We start from the raw sequence: 15,687 nt of genomic DNA on the forward strand, positions 1-15,687 counted from the left end.
CCAAAAACTAACGGTCTTAAAAAAAGTATAATATGCAACATGTTTGGAAAAAAGTTTACACGAAAATTAATAAACTAATTAAAATTTGTAAAAAACACACAAGAAAACTTATATTGAATGTTAAGTGACAGTTAAGCTTGAATTGAACTCTTTAGTAATTTTATTTACGTTTACAAAAACTTGACCTTCAATTTACTTATGTTTTGGAGTTTTTGCTCATTTTCCCGCAATGTGACAGAAACTATAGCGGTTACACATGAAATGACACAATATAAAACAAAATAAAAATTAAAAATGAGTGTTTTATTTTAAAATTGGGTAGCTTTACAGTTTTCTGTGTGCTTCATAAATTCACTGTGATCAATAAATACTAAACATTGTCTTCTTTCAACCATCCCGGTACAGATTACGACGCAAACGCACACATAAATCGTAACTCAATTCGTACAAGTGTGGGAAGTGTCTTATTAGCCTCTTAGTAGTTTTTTCTGTGGTTTTGGTTAGTCCAATAATAAGCTCATTAAAACTAAAATTTGGATTATGCATGCAAATGTCAAAATATCAATTGTGTTTAACAAAATAGATAAAGATTAAGAAAAAAATAGGTTATTATAGCCTAGCTACGCGATGTTGGCCACCAATTAGAGCGCATGACGTCATACATTAAATAAACACTTTACATATTTGTTATTTTAAATTTGCGATTCTTTTTAACGAGGTCTGAACCAAAGTGATTTTTCATTTTCACATTTGACATTTTTTCAAGTAGTCTCTGAATTCGGAAGTTTTTATAAACTATTCGGAAAACATTTTCGATTAATTTCAGCGCGACTTCCATTTTAAAATGTTATAACTTTGATTTATTTAACCAGTATATTCTTGATACTCTTTGCCGTATGTATTTAATAAGAATTCTTCTTCTTCTTTACTTCTATTGGCCACGAATGCTAAGATCACTCGGCCACTTACAACTATAGTTCAACATTTTCATTGTAGCTTGAAGGGTGCCTTAATTAAAAGGGGCTGGACGAATCCATCCCCCCCCAAGGGAACAAACTAATGGAAAATTCTTCTTTCTTCGCAACATTTAACCCCCGCTTCCGCCAGGGACCATCCGGCCTCCAACCGGCGTGGACGACAAAAAACAGGGCGGGGGGGGGGGGGGCGACAACGATTGCACACTATAACGTTCACTAAACACTTAGAACACTAAATCCACACAATGGAACCAATTTCAAGTTTTTTGGTGACGATTACAGAGGATTCTGTCGGGAACGAGCGGAGGTTAACCAGCCATGTGCAATGCTCACGACAGAATCCCTTTAATAAGAATTGTATTTAGCTTCTCTTCTTCTTCTTCGTCCTTTGCAGATTCATTAATAGATGTCTGTGACCACATTTTTCTGCGGATGTCTGTCGTGAATTGCCGAAGCCGACGCTATTTTTTTTTATTTTATTTTGGAAAACGCGAAAAAAAGCGTCGTGCGACGCTGTCTACAGTATACACTATATACGCGGGACGTTAGCTCGCCGGAACAGCCTCGACACAACACTTTCCGTGGTGATTACGAGCATTTATAATTCAGTTGTTTGTTTTCCGGTCGATTATCACGAAAATTGCCGCTAGATTGCGTATCTACCAAATATTATTCCCTCGCGCGTTGTTTGCTTGGTCCGCGACCCAAAAACTTCCACGCCGTCTCGTCTTTTCCATCGCGTTTCTCCATCGCAAGATATATTTTCGATGAAGCTTGACATAACCTATAACATAAGAGAGAAACACTGTTGATTGTTCATCAATTGTAACAGTTAAAATTTAAATTCAAAAAAATTACATTGAAGCCTTCATATAAGTACTAAACGCTCATCCGGTTACTCACTAATTAATATTGACCCTCCTGGACTCCTGGATTCTTCTTCCTTTTTCAGCGGCACGTGTACGCGTGGGCATTGGACCACAGGGTTCACCACAAATTCAGCGAGACGGATGCGGACCCGCACAACGCGAAAAGGGGCTTCTTTTTCTCTCACGTGGGGTGGCTGGTGCTCACGCCGCATCCCCTCGTCGTCGAGAAACGCAAGCAGGTCGACATGTCCGATTTGGACGCGGATCCCATCGTCGTGTGGCAAAAAAGGTGCGTTTTTCTTTGCTGGAATGTGGTAGCAAAAAACTATTTAAATCTTTTAACTCAAAATTTTAAATTAGTTTTAAGCCCCTTTAAAATATTACAAATCTGGGGACAAATCTGGTGACTTTTGTGTCACCAGTAAATGTCAACGCTGTTATGGTGTCGGTATCACTTTCGTTTTGAAAATCAAAGTGAAGAAATACAAGCTGAGAAAAATTATGTTACTAGCCGGGTAGGGGGTATATTTGTGGTCAACAATGCTGGTCAAATTCAGGTTGTGTGTTTGATGTCATGTCAAACAACATACCAGATTGATTACAGGCCATGACCTTGCAATTTTTATTAATTAATTAATTTATTAATTAATTAATTTATTAAAAGTGACTTTCATTTTTGAGTTTTTTCTTTTTCATTTCCTTTTAAGTTTTTCACAGTTTCTTCTCATCCATGGGCGGAAGGACAAGATCCAGTCTTGCTGACTGTCCAACTCCAGTCATATTCGAACACATTTCACAATGTTTGCAATTTCCAACGTACAGTTTTGGTGGTGAAGAGATTTGAACACATCGACAATAATAATTTGCTCACTTTTAGCGCAGTCTAACCCGGAACAAACTTTCCTAACAACTGCCGGAAAGTAACTAAAATTCTAATTTTGAACTACCTGTCCGCTTACCTGCCACTCTCGAAACCCTTGACAATCATGCCCGTTGAATAGGGCAAAGACTGCTAAGTTTTACAGTCTAATAATGATGAAAAAACAGAGCATACAGATTTTTATTAGCACGCGGTCGTTTGAGGTTATGTTTCGAAACTTTAACGTCGTTCCAGGTTATATCCGGTGCTGTTCGTTTTGTTCGTCGTCCTGTTGCCGGTATCCATTCCGGTATACTTCTGGAACGAGACGATCTGGAACTCCTGGTGGATAAACTTCAACGCTCGCTTCTGCATCACGCTGAACATCGCGTTCTTCGTAAACAGCGTCGCGCACATGTGGGGCCAGAAGCCCTACGACCGGTTCATCAGTCCGGTGGAGAACCTCGCGGTATCCCTGGCCGCTTTGGGCGAGGGCTGGCACAACTACCACCACGTGTTCCCCTGGGACTACAAGACGGGCGAGTTGGGCAACAAGTACAACCCGTCGACGACTTTTATCGATTTGTTCGCGAAGATCGGCTGGGCGTACGAGCTGAAGAGCGTGTCCAAGAGGATGATAGCGAGGAGAGCCGTCAGGAGCGGCGACGGCAGCCACGAGAGTCAGGGGAGCAATATATGGGGGTACGGAGACGAAGATATAGAGCCCGAGGATTTGGAGGAGTTGCGCAACATGAGCGACGAGAAAGTAGATTAGTCGGATTTGAAGTTAGGTTCGTATTATGTCCCGTCAGTCGGACGGCTTCAACGTTTTGCCGGACCAATACTAGAGCCTTATTCGTCGTAGCCTTAACGATTGCATGTAAAGGACTTGTCCGTATCGACCCGGCCCTTCTTTTACGAGCTGCTAAATTACACTGAACAGCGGCGGTATTTTTAACTTAATTTTTTGTATAATGTTTACTACTATCGCAGATACCGCTATCCAATTTTTTTTTCAATGTGGTACTCAGGTGAAGAAACTAGAAAGTGGTGATATATTTCGATAGTCATCTTTTGAAACAGTTTTTTTTTGTTTGCTGATGCGGATATATACTTTCCCGTTTTTCACAATTGATTTTTGGTCCATGGCTAATACGATAATGCGATTCCGGGTTTAGACCGTATCCGACTTCCATTTTATATCCTGTGAATTCACTCGTCTCGACTTTATCAGGCTTCATCATCGGTAATATCATCTGTCATTTCTTACCAATCACTCGATTGCGGACTAAGTATTTCCTTTTTATATCTTGTGAATTCACTACTCTGAAAATTTTCGCTGCAAGAGGAACATCATCTTCTTGATCAAAGCGTTCATCATCTGATATGTAATCTGTCCTCTCATGTCAATCACAGAAATTCGATTACGGTTATGGACTGCATTCGACTTTCCTTTTATATCCTACGAATTCACTTATTTGAACTTTTAGCATTGGAAGAGGAACATCATCTTCTTGTCATCAGCCATCTCATATCAATCACAGGAATTCGATTGCGGGCTTAGATTGCATTTGACTTTCACTTTATATCCTGTGAATTCACTAGTATGAACTTTATTATTGAAAGAGAAACATGATTTTCTCGGTCAAAGCCTTCATCATTTGAAATGTTATCTGTCACTTCATACCAACCGCAGGAATTCTATTAAGGGCTTAAACTGCTATTCGCATCCTTTTTAAATAATGTAAATTCACTAAACTGAACTTCATGATTGGAAGGGGAACATTATCTTCATCATCTGAAATGTCATCTGTCATTTCTATTCTGAATTTTATCACTGGTCAAAGCCCTCATCATGTAAAATATCATCATCTTTTCTTCGACATCCAAATCAGGAAATGAAGTGAAGAATCTTGGAAATTATTGATACTAACCTAAAAAATCTTTATTTTATTTACAGATAACGCACAGATAATTATAAACACTGATATCTCTCCGTGCTATTTAGATAATTTATCTCATCATGTACAATCATCAATATATACTTACAAAATTAATACTTAATAAGATTTTTAAAAAATCTTGTAAAAACAATTTACGATCAATGGCTATGAAGTAACGACGAATTGGATTAAGCTAATGGTTACCTAAAATTACTTTATACATCTGCCCTTATTTTTAAAACTTCTTAATAATTTTCTTTTTTTTTTTTTCATGGAAAAAAATTGGTTTGTTTTCCTTTTTTTATACTTACATGTTGATTAGGTTCAATTGGAACAAAAGAATCATAACTCAAGTTAGTTGGCAATTACATCTAAATGGTTTTGGATTAATATTTATACTATGAACAGTGCACCTTCTTGCAATACTTTTTAGAAGTCTATCGACGTATTTGACCCTACCGTATTTTAAAACTGCTTTATAAATGGAACGTAACTCGTGATTTAGTCGCTCGTCTTCTTTTATGTCTGTATTAGTTGTCCATTTGTTTCTGGGACATTGGGCACTTGCCCTAAGGCCGTTCGCCCAATTTATAGATCTACGGTATATAATATAAGGAGGCGTTTTGTGACATATGGGCACCACATCTAAAAAATAAAGAAGACGCGTGTCATTTGCAATTTATTTTTTGTTGCCTACTTCCAAAATCGGAATGATGGGGAGGGGGTGGGTTTGGTACGCCTGTTGTACTCAAAGCAGTCCGTCTCGCAGTGGTCGAGCTTCAAAAATGTAAAGGACCAATAATTTTCGAACTTAGTACCGGTATACGGAGTTTCCTAAACCCGAAGGCAGGTTAGAAGTATATGGAGAGGCTACAATCTCTTTTTTTATATTTGGGCGTTGCAGCGTTGCCACAGCTGACTAACCAAAACTATAACCAAATACCCACTTCACTTTTAGATTCTATAAAAACTTGGGAAACTAAGTATCTAACATATATCTTGAATTTTAATTGAGACTCCTATGTACTTTATTGCAGCAGTGATTCATTCGTGGTCTAAAGTTATTGTAAGGCAAATTGAGAAGTAAGCCATGGCCATATATTTTGACAATTCAATTGGACAGTCTTTATCAAACAAGTTGTCAAGAAATTTGATTATTAATAAGCTAAAAAATATTTAAAAAAAAGTGTATATCGATGAAGCTTTGTAACACTTATCGGAAGTCACGTCAAAGAATATCCTGACATCAATTTGCATGGTTCTAGGTTAACAATTGGTTTGTGGTTTCTTAAGTCAATAACCTCTAGCGAAAAATGATTATTTTCATGAGAGCTGTTTATGAGGTATTTTGGGTACTCGATATTGGTTGTAGCCAAGGAAAAATAATATACTTAATCTATACAAATCTGTTTTCTACCAGTTCTGCAGGAACACATTACAAATACGCCATTTTCTTTTCTGGGCCCTGCAACTAAAAACTTCCAATGCAAATCATTAAAAATGCCTTTGGATGGCGCCACTGTAATCATATACGGGGCATTTCGTCTAAAAAAACGAAGTTGGTGCCCTGTTTTAGTACATGTGGCAACGCCTTAATGTCCGAAATATTTTAAAAATAGAGGTTATGGACTCTCATGGATTTCTAAACGACTATATTTTCCCAATTTCTCTATAGTTTGGGGATCCCCGTATACGAATAAAATATAACTATTTTTATGCCAACGTTTTTGAATTATTTTTTTACTATCTGAGCCAGTGTACCGTTACAGTGCGATTTTAGGTCTAAATTTTTGATAACGCTAAAAAGTGTTTTGTTGTTTCTTTGATTTTGTCGACGTGGAATTTCCTATTCAAGATCAACAATTTTTTGCTGGAATAAATAAATAACCGGCATTTTTAGAGTTTTGAATGGGAACTTTTGCGATTGAGAAAACTGTAGGAAAATCTAGGAAATGAGTTTTTCGCCACGTCGCGAGTTGTTTTTTCACACTTTCGTTTCCGTAGCTTTAGATAGTCGTAGCCTATAACCGTTGTAGCGCTTTTTGTATAATAAATAATATATTTTCTGTTGTACCCGATGTTTTTCATTTCGCATCACATCAGCACCATTTACGTCCGATCAGCGACATGCTCGTCGCGCACGCGGCGATGTTGAAGAAAAGCGCCTTTGCGCAGCGCTCAGCGCGCAGCGATCCGCAGCCGGTCCCATAGTCGCGCAGGTAAACATTTTTGTACAAAATTTGGTACACGGACTTGAGCTCGCGTTCTTCTTTTACGATGCTGTTCCCAGGAGTAGTAAGGAAGAGTTTGTAAGCGTCGAGTCCGAGTTTTTCCAAGTCCTTTAACGTCCCGAAGGATTCTGCTAGGATTCTAACGAAACATGCCTGGAAAGAGAAGAAACAACCAAGATCTGAAAATAACGTTAAAAGAATTCTACTCTGTTGGTGGTCCACAAAGACGTTATTAAATCCAAAGGTGGTGGAAATCCTAAGGATGTTTCTAAAGTGTTGATAATTGTGGTATTATTATAGTTTAGTCTGATTTACTTAGTCTATAGATAAGTTTCGGTAGCACTCTTTTTGTCACTACGGAAGAAGCAGCAAAATCTCGAATAGCAATAATTCTCTTTTCGTGGAAAGAAGGTGTGAAGAAAACATCAGAAGTCATTCAGCATCCGCAGCTACTATTTGGACAGTCTGCAGAAGCCTTTGAGAACAAAGCCCTCAATACTTTCCATATAAAATCAAAATTAAGGAAACGTTACGTTGATACTTTTGTTATTTGCCCTCATGGTCAAGAATCTCTCTGAAATCAGACCTAACATTGGGTCACTGTGTTTACAGAAAACTTATGCACACAGACCGAGACCTTAATGCAAAAAATCCTCGGTTATCAACTCTCTTGTGTACAACCACGAGTCACTGGGCCCAAAATTATAGCATCCTCGGATATTAAGCATTCCATCACAAAATACACTTTACCACCACTTTCCAAAGACAATGAATCTGAAAGCGATCCCACACTTACCACTGTGACCACACCACACTGACATTCAAAACACCACATATCAAAAGTTCTAAAGAAATATAACTTGAAAACTTCAAAAAATTCCATTTGAGATGAGAGTAGTTTACAGAAGAAAAGGGTATGGTCTGTTCATAGATATAAGAAAGTGACCAATTGCTTTTGAATGGGATTATCCAAGAGTGGTCATACAATGCAACAAGATTATTACCCAAAGTTTCGGAATTTAAATTCAGGTGAAATTGCGGTCCGTAATAGAAAATAATTTTATACCTACCTGTGTTTAACATTCTTTGGTTTGGTATACTACTTAGTGTAAATTTATTAGTAATCATTCTTATTTCGTGTGTAATACAGCGTGTGTTGAATCGTGTGCGAATTATGCAAATGTAGAAAACACTATTCTATTGAGACTAAGGAACTTATAAACAATGTTTATTTGACTCTCATTGGTTCCAGCAAGCAAGCATCTTTAGAAGAAACGGCCACATTGCGATGTGATGCTGACATTTTCTCGAGTGTAGATGAAAGTGATCAAGATATAATACGGCGTAAAATTTTCCAGTTATACGAGGAACAAATCGTGCCTACATTAGATATCTTAATTAGGAGGCTTGAAAAAGATGAAACCGGTGTTAAATGTGGTAGAACTACCTTATGGAAGTGTATTCAACACATTAGTTTTATATTTAAAAAAATTGACAAAAGGCAAGTTTTAATGGAATCTTCTAAAATTCGGAAATGGCGACTGAAATATCTAGAAAAAAATTGGATTTACAGAGAACAACAAAGGCCAATTATTTACTTGGATGAAACCTGGTTCGACACTTACGATACCCCGGAAAAGGGTTGGGTTAAGTCAACTGATAAGTGTAAAACAAACCCGGAATCAAAAAGAGGCAAAAGAATAACTATTTTGCATGCTGCCTCTAAAGATGGTTGGATTCCAAATGGACTTCTCTGTCTGCGAAAAATATTAAAGATTCTTCTCTGGATTGCCATGAAGACACCATCGCTGATTTATTTGAAAGTTGGTTTTAAAACAAACTAGTTCCAAACATTCCTCCTAATAGCATAATTGTAATGGACAATGCAAGTTATCACAGTTGACTAAAACCCTTTCCTCATGTGACACAAAAGCAACAATCCAAAACTACATGTATAATAACGACATTTATTTTTACGAAGATTATACCAAAAGCTTGAACCTACAAAAGGAATACGTCTGTGATAATTAAGAAATCTAGGGCATACAGTTTTAAGGCTTCCCACCTTACCTCTGTATACTTAATCCCATTGAACATGTTTGGCACCAACTGAAATCTGCCATTCGTCGTAACAATGTTTTCCCCGTGTTAACTCCAACGTCCTCAAACTTATAAAAACCGAAGTTTTTAACATCCCTCCACAAAGTTGGGCAAATTCTGTTAAACATATAGAAAAAGCAGAACAATCGTATATCCATATTGAAAATAATTAGAACAGGCGATGATAGCGATAGTGATACTGATGTATTATGTGAATAATTTTAAGTAGTTTAAGTAGGTAATTAAAATAATTTGTATTTTTATTTTAGATTTAAACATAAATACATACATAAGTAAATAAATATTGTTTCCCCGAGTCTTTCCTTAATTCGTATCAGTTAGTCACTGTCTTATATCTATGAACAGACTTTATATGTTAGTTGCATACTATCAGTCACAACTTACGGATTAGAAACTATTTCAATAACAAAAAAGAGTATGGAAAAGATGGCAGTATACCAAAGAGCAATGGAATTTGACAAAGAAAATAATTAAAGAGAGAACCAAAGTAACCGACATCACAAGTAATTTGGAAGAGTTAAAGTCGCTATGGGCCACACAACAAAGACCAATAAAAACCAAACCAGGCAATAAACACCATAAAAGAAGCGAGACGAGAGATTCCAGGAAATCAATGGATGGGAAAAGCATGAAAGGAAACACGGAAAACTTTATCCAGCAGTAGATGTCAAACGGCTGAAGAAAAAAAAAGAACAAGATCTGTCAACTTCAGTTAGCCCGTTATAGTCATGTGTTGAATAATAACCATTGACGAAACTTGAATTCCTTATTTCAATTCAGAGACTAAAAGTTTCGTCTGTTGGAAAAGTGCTTGATGTATTTTGAGTCTGCAAAGGAAAGAAAAGAAAACAGAATAATGCGGGACCACACACTGCATGAAGGATTTTGGATGGACGATTATCATGTTCATCCAGATTTAAAAAAATCCTTATAGGTGGATTAAAAGATACAGTTAAATGGAAATGTGGATTGATTGACAAGTACCTATCGGATTGAGTGGGACCATTTTTATCCCATCTATGAGCGGAACTAACCAGTAAAAACATCGTATTAGCAACTCCGGCCGAGTTGAAAATGGCGTCGACTCCCGTCGCCCAAGAGGCTGCGTAAATCCAAAGTTTGACGCTGACGTCGACCAGGAGAACTCCCATCGTTACTCCGAATATGGCGTCGAAAGCGTCGAAAACTTTCAACTCCTTCGATAGCTCGCACGTGAATAATCTCAGGCCCTTCAAGCTATCGAGGTCGTTGCGGCAGTTGATCGCCTTGGAAATCCACCCCGTCAACATCAGATCCCCGTTGGGCAGTCTCGTGAACTCCGCCGGAGGCAGTTTGTAGAACTCCTCGTGGTGTTCTTTAAGAACTCGCCTGGAACTTCGCAACATCTTCGAGATTGTAGCGATAACGCGCCTGCACACGTTGCTTTCCACGGATAGTATCAAAAAGAGGTATATTTCGAACCAGCAGTAGTTGCGGTAGAAGTTTTGGTCACTGCAGCAATAGGCAGCCTCTATAACCACGACTACCACGACAGCCACTATGTCTGCCAATGTTCTGACGCAGTTCTTCCAGTGCGGCTGCTTCCCAAGAGTTTTCTCCATCGACTCCATGACCGCCGTGAGTTTTCTGATTTCGTCTAACCTGAGATATCTGTTGGTCAAAATCGAAGCGCAAAGCGCCGCGTCTAAAGCTAGACTCGCGATTTTGATGGCGGCCCTTCTGTACTCGTAATGACTGCCAATTTCGAACGATACCAAGAAACATGCGCACAAGATCAATGCGACGTTGACCAAGGTTATTTTTTTGTAGCCGCTGTAATCGGTTTTGTCGGGTTTCATTTTGGTGTACAATCCCAATAGGGTGTACATGTTGTTGTCGATGTTGTATTCAAACATGTCTGGCACTTACACCTGCGAGTCTAGCGTGATACGAAAGCTCATCAACCAAATGGAGTATTAATTTTGCATTTACCCCGATCTGAAGTGAATTGGTTGCTTAAACATTCAAGACGCTGAGTGAATTTCGTTTCTCATTTTCAACGATGGCTTGGCGCGACAACATCGTCGCCAAGTGCTCCCAGAAAGTTTTCGTGATAGCTGGACAATCGCTGCCTAATTTACTAGCCGATTATCGCGGTCTTTGCGTTTTGTACCTGGTATACGCGCTTGGGACGCCTCTGATTTTCAGCGCTTGGCACCTGATTGAGGTTTACCGGATTTTCACGCACTTGGAGCAAGACTTAACCACGACCTTGTGGCTTTGGACATCGTTGAACCTAGCGGCGGCCAATTGCACCAAGATCCTGTACACTGCCGTTCTCAAAAGAAGACTCGTGGTGGTTTTGTACAAACGAATCCGCCACGTCGAAGATAAACTCAATTACAAATTGAACACACGCGTCGATTACGATGAAAGCAGCCTCAAAGTCTCTGTTATTCTGCTGGTAGTTGTTTCGGTGTTGACGCAAGCGTCCTCCCTGTATTCCTACGATACCGTCTCAGCTCGCACTGTTCTATGCTCCACGGTTCAAATGGCTTTCCTCGATTTGGGAGTACTCCAACTTATTCTGCTAATCTGGCCCATCAAGTACATCGGAGCGTGTTTTAACGCCTCCATTCGAGAAGCGGAGAGGGATTTTGAAGAGCTCGCTCTCCACTTGATAGTCCACGAAGATATCTGCGACTTGGTGGACGTGGTCCATGATACATTTCACACCCCAGTTGTGTTTTTAATGTCGTATTACGTTGTTGAAGGATGTTACGCCAGCTGCATGTTGTATCAGTCGTTTTTGGCTGCTAAATGGGTACGAGTCGGCGCGGTGGCATTGCGGGCTCTAAGCGACACGGTAAGCTTTCAGTTTATACGGGGTGAGTCAACCATAGAATAAAGTTCATTATCTGCTTGGTTTCAGAAAATGGTAAATACAAAAGTTGTATAGATTGCAATAATAATGCATATCTAATCCCAATAGTTTTTCCGATATTTTATATTTCCTAAAAAAAAACTGCTTTTCATATCCATACGCAGTTGTCAGGTAAAAATTTGACAAATGTCACTTTGTCATGATGAACTAATGTCATAAACAGGAAGTAAGTATTGAGAAATTTAAAATGAACCACAAATTATTTAAAATAAGTAAACTTAATAAAGGTACACAATAAAACTTGTAGGTTTTCGTAAGGTCTTTCAGAAAAAAAAGGGGTGTGTCATTTAAGAAAATCGAAATTTTTCATTTTAAAATGAAACAAATTTGATTTTGAACACCCTGTAGCATCTAATTCAAATTCTGTTTTACGCCATCTTGGAATAACGCTAAAATCAAATGAATGAAAAACAATGGCGTTATCGTAATTTTTTTCAAGTGTGAAAACTAGTAAGTAAACTTAATAAAGATACTTAATAAAAGCAATGAAAAGCAATGGCGTATCGTAATTTTTTTCAAAGGTGAAAACTAGTATTTATTGGAAAAAAATATTGGAATAACTATTAGGTTTAGGTATGTATAACTATAAATACAAAACTTGAAGAATTTCAAAAGAAATTCAAATCACAATTTGAAATGAAACAAATTTGATTTTTTTAGTGTGAAAACTAGTAAGTAAACTTAATAAAGATACTTAATAAAAGCAATGAAAAGCAATGGCGTATCGTAATTTTTTTCAAAGGTGAAAACCAGTATTTATTGGAAAAAAATATTGGAATAACTATTAGGTTTAGGTATGTATAACTATAAATACAAAACTTGAAGAATTTCAAAAGAAATTCAAATCACAATTTGAAATGAAACAAATTTGATTTTTTAGTGTGAAAACTAGTAAGTAAACTTAATAAAGATACTTAATAAAAGCAATGAAAAGCAATGGCGTATCGTAATTTTTTTCAAAGGTGAAAACCAGTATTTATTGGAAAAAAATATTGGAATAACTATTAGGTTTAGGTATGTATAACTATAAATACAAAACTTGAAGAATTTCAAAAGAAATTCAAATCACAATTTGAAATGAAACAAATTTGATTTTTTTAGTGTGAAAACCAGTAAGTAAACTTAATAAAGATACTTAATAAAAGCAATGAAAAGCAATGGCGTATCGTAATTTTTTTCAAAGGTGAAAACCAGTATTTATTGGAAAAAAATATTGGAATAACTATTAGGTTTAGGTATGTATAACTATAAATACAAAACTTGAAGAATTTCAATAGAAATTCAAATCACAATTTGAAATGAAACAAATTTGATTTTTTTAGTGTGAAAACTAGTAAGTAAACTTAATAAAGATACTTAATAAAAGCAATGAAAAGCAATGGCGTATCGTAATTTTTTTCAAAGATGAAAACTAGTATTTATTGGAAAAAAATATTGGAATAACCATTAGGTTTAGGTATGTATAACTATAAATACAAAACTTGAAGACTTTCAAAAGAAATTCAAATCACAATTTGAAAATAAGGTGTTCTATTTAAAAATACACATATATTTTACTAATCACCCTTTTTTGACCCACTCTGTTGATGGGTATATGGAAATTATTATTGAACTTCTGAACTTCTTAACAGCAACGTCAAATATGTACGGCCGCATTTAAACAAAAAAGTAAATTTTACTGTTACTAAATATATTTTTCGTTTTGGTCCCTTTCCCATAGCGAAATGGTAACAAAATCTATTCAGAATTTTTGCGCAAAACCAGAAAACGTACTAATATACCAGGTGTGTTCAAAATGTAAGGTGACTTAAGTTTTAGGTTATCCTGGGTTACCTGGCATTCACGTGTCACACTGCTACGACGACGATACGGAACGCAGCCGATATCAGCGACATTTTAACCTGCCCCTCTAACGGGTTCGAGACGCAACTTTTGACGTTTTCGCGTCATGTCAAAAAGCGTAACCCGACCCTGTTTAGCGGGCTAATTTCGGCTACGCTGTCGGCGAATACTGTCCTGCGTTGTCTTTGGAGTTTCGGAATCATATTTTTCAGCGATGAGATTGTTCAATGAATTCGAGGGAAAAACAGCTACGCCACTGTGACGAATTTGGGAAAATTAACAGTGTTAAAATTAAACTTATTGTGAGGACAATAAAATTATGTCAATGTTATGTTAATTAACTTCCATGTTTTAATGGTAAAAATTTAAAAAAAGGAAAAAAAAATAAACGCCTTTTTATAATTATTACACTTGGTATAAAACTATTTTTCTTAAATATAACTTTTTGTAGTTTCGCTTAGCAAAATATCCCTATGAAACAGGCAATTTTCTTTATTTGCAGTCACTGAAAAAAATGAACTAAATCTTCACTGGTTTTTTCTAGTGACATTTTTCTGGTACTGCTTATGCAGAGCTCAAGTTATAATTTCTAAACTGATCAACGTCATCATGATAGCCACTGGATAAAGCTTGCGCAATAATGGGAAAACAACGAATGTGTAGCTCATTAACCTCAGTGCTTTCGCTTACCAATACCCTTTTTTAACAACGTCAACCAAAAGACCCCGTTTTGACTTAAGATATAATTAATATATTTCTTTCTTCAAATGCTTCACTTTATTGCTTCATTTGTGCCTGTTGCACCCTTCTGCAATACAATGTATTGATATTTAATGTAATTAATTACCTTTTATCTTAACGTCAGGTGGTTCAAGAGCCATTTTCACTTTTTTTGTGTTCTGAAACTACTTATTACTTAGTTTAATGAGTTGAGTTTCTCTCAGTTATTCTTTTTGACTTTTTGACTACATTTTCAATAAATTTTTCACATTAATCTTTTTTTCGATTTAAGAAACAATGAAGGCTTTTATAATTCTAGCGAATTTGAAGCACTTGATAAATATATCCCCATTTCCTAAAAAAATTACAGTACCTCAGAATGGAAATTAGTTTTTCTAGAAGTAATATTAAAAACATAACCAATTTGTTTTCGTTGTAGGCGCAAAACCTTACATTTGAAAAAAATGCGAGTAATTTCAGAATGGGGCAGCACTTGGCGATTGCTATTATTCGGTTGAGGTCGGCCTATGCCGTTGCCTAGGCAACCAGTGGCTTCAAAAAAATTTGTATAAACAGGAAAGTACTTCATTAAATATGCATTATGCACTGGCTCTGGCATCACATCACGTGATAAGGTCCCATTCTGATATTACGTTCCTTCTCACTCACGTTTTTAAAAATATTGAGCTACTCGTATAAAACACAACTGTAAAATATAGCTGGAACTTGAAAACTTGTCACATCACGTTAAAACCATTCACTATGAAAGCTTACGTGTCAAAAATCTAAGATTAAGACTACGCCTATTGTGTTTTTTGTTATTGTCATGGTTACCAAACAAACAAACATTCCATAGCCCTCTACAATAATGTAAATGTAATTCTGGACCGTACCAAAAGCTAGTTATCATCAAGTAAATACGGGATATTGATTACAGTGCTACGTCTGAGATCGCTTTATCAATTCAAAAAAGAAATAAATGTAGTTCTTATTTTTTGACAATTTCTTCAAATGACACGTTTTAAAGTAAATTTTACTGACTGTTTTTGCATAACAAAACACTTCCACATTTTGTGCACAATCCGAAACTAATAAATAGGCTTTTTGATTTTTTTTAATGACATGACATGGGCGGCGAAGAAAAAATGGTATAGAAAAAGAAAAAGAAGACAAGATACTTGTTTTTATCGATAATAAGCCTG

At 36.6% G+C, this 15,687-nt stretch overlaps 3 protein-coding genes across 4 annotated transcripts in view; 2 read left to right on the top strand and 1 right to left on the bottom strand.

Annotated features, from left to right (window-relative positions):
- LOC132700366 (acyl-CoA Delta-9 desaturase) overlaps positions 1 to 6,721 on the top strand; it is a 30,226-nt gene extending 23,505 nt beyond the window's left edge. For both annotated transcript variants that reach the window (XM_060667623.1, XM_060667625.1), the window contains exons 4-5: positions 1,930 to 2,135; positions 2,961 to 6,721. In XM_060667623.1, the coding sequence (XP_060523606.1) occupies positions 1,930 to 2,135; positions 2,961 to 3,480 (726 nt within the window). In that variant the 3' untranslated portion in view covers positions 3,481 to 6,721. The remainder of the gene's footprint in view (positions 1 to 1,929; positions 2,136 to 2,960) is intronic.
- On the bottom strand, positions 3,680 to 10,895 carry LOC132700831 (uncharacterized). Its single transcript, XM_060668399.1, has 2 exons — positions 10,035 to 10,895; positions 3,680 to 7,032 (listed from the first exon to the last, which is right to left on the bottom strand). Exons 1-2 carry the CDS (start codon positions 10,893 to 10,895, stop codon positions 6,748 to 6,750), a joined length of 1,146 nt encoding a protein of 381 aa, XP_060524382.1. The 3' UTR covers positions 3,680 to 6,747.
- A 146-nt stretch (positions 10,896 to 11,041) lies between these two features.
- On the top strand, positions 11,042 to 12,009 carry LOC132700832 (uncharacterized). Its single transcript, XM_060668400.1, has one exon. It carries the CDS (start codon positions 11,042 to 11,044, stop codon positions 11,885 to 11,887), a length of 846 nt encoding a protein of 281 aa, XP_060524383.1. The 3' UTR covers positions 11,888 to 12,009.
- The last annotated feature ends 3,678 nt before the right edge of the window (positions 12,010 to 15,687 follow it).

The sequence above is a fragment of the Cylas formicarius genome, unplaced genomic scaffold (genome assembly GCF_029955315.1).
Source record: "Cylas formicarius isolate icCylForm1 unplaced genomic scaffold, icCylForm1.1 PGA_scaffold_4__25_contigs__length_36172078, whole genome shotgun sequence".
NCBI classification, from domain to species: domain Eukaryota; kingdom Metazoa; phylum Arthropoda; class Insecta; order Coleoptera; family Brentidae; genus Cylas; species Cylas formicarius.

Bases quoted from the DNA above. Each gene is read 5' to 3' on its own strand.
- LOC132700831 (XM_060668399.1), bottom strand. From the start codon at position 10,895: ATGTTTGAATACAACATCGACAACAACATGTACACCCTATTGGGATTG. The intron at 7,033-10,034 runs GTTAGTTCCGCT...TTCTCTTTCCAG, and splicing joins CTAATACGATGTTTTTACTG to GCATGTTTCGTTAGAATCCT.
- LOC132700832 (XM_060668400.1), top strand. From the start codon at position 11,042: ATGGCTTGGCGCGACAACATCGTCGCCAAGTGCTCCCAGAAAGTTTTC.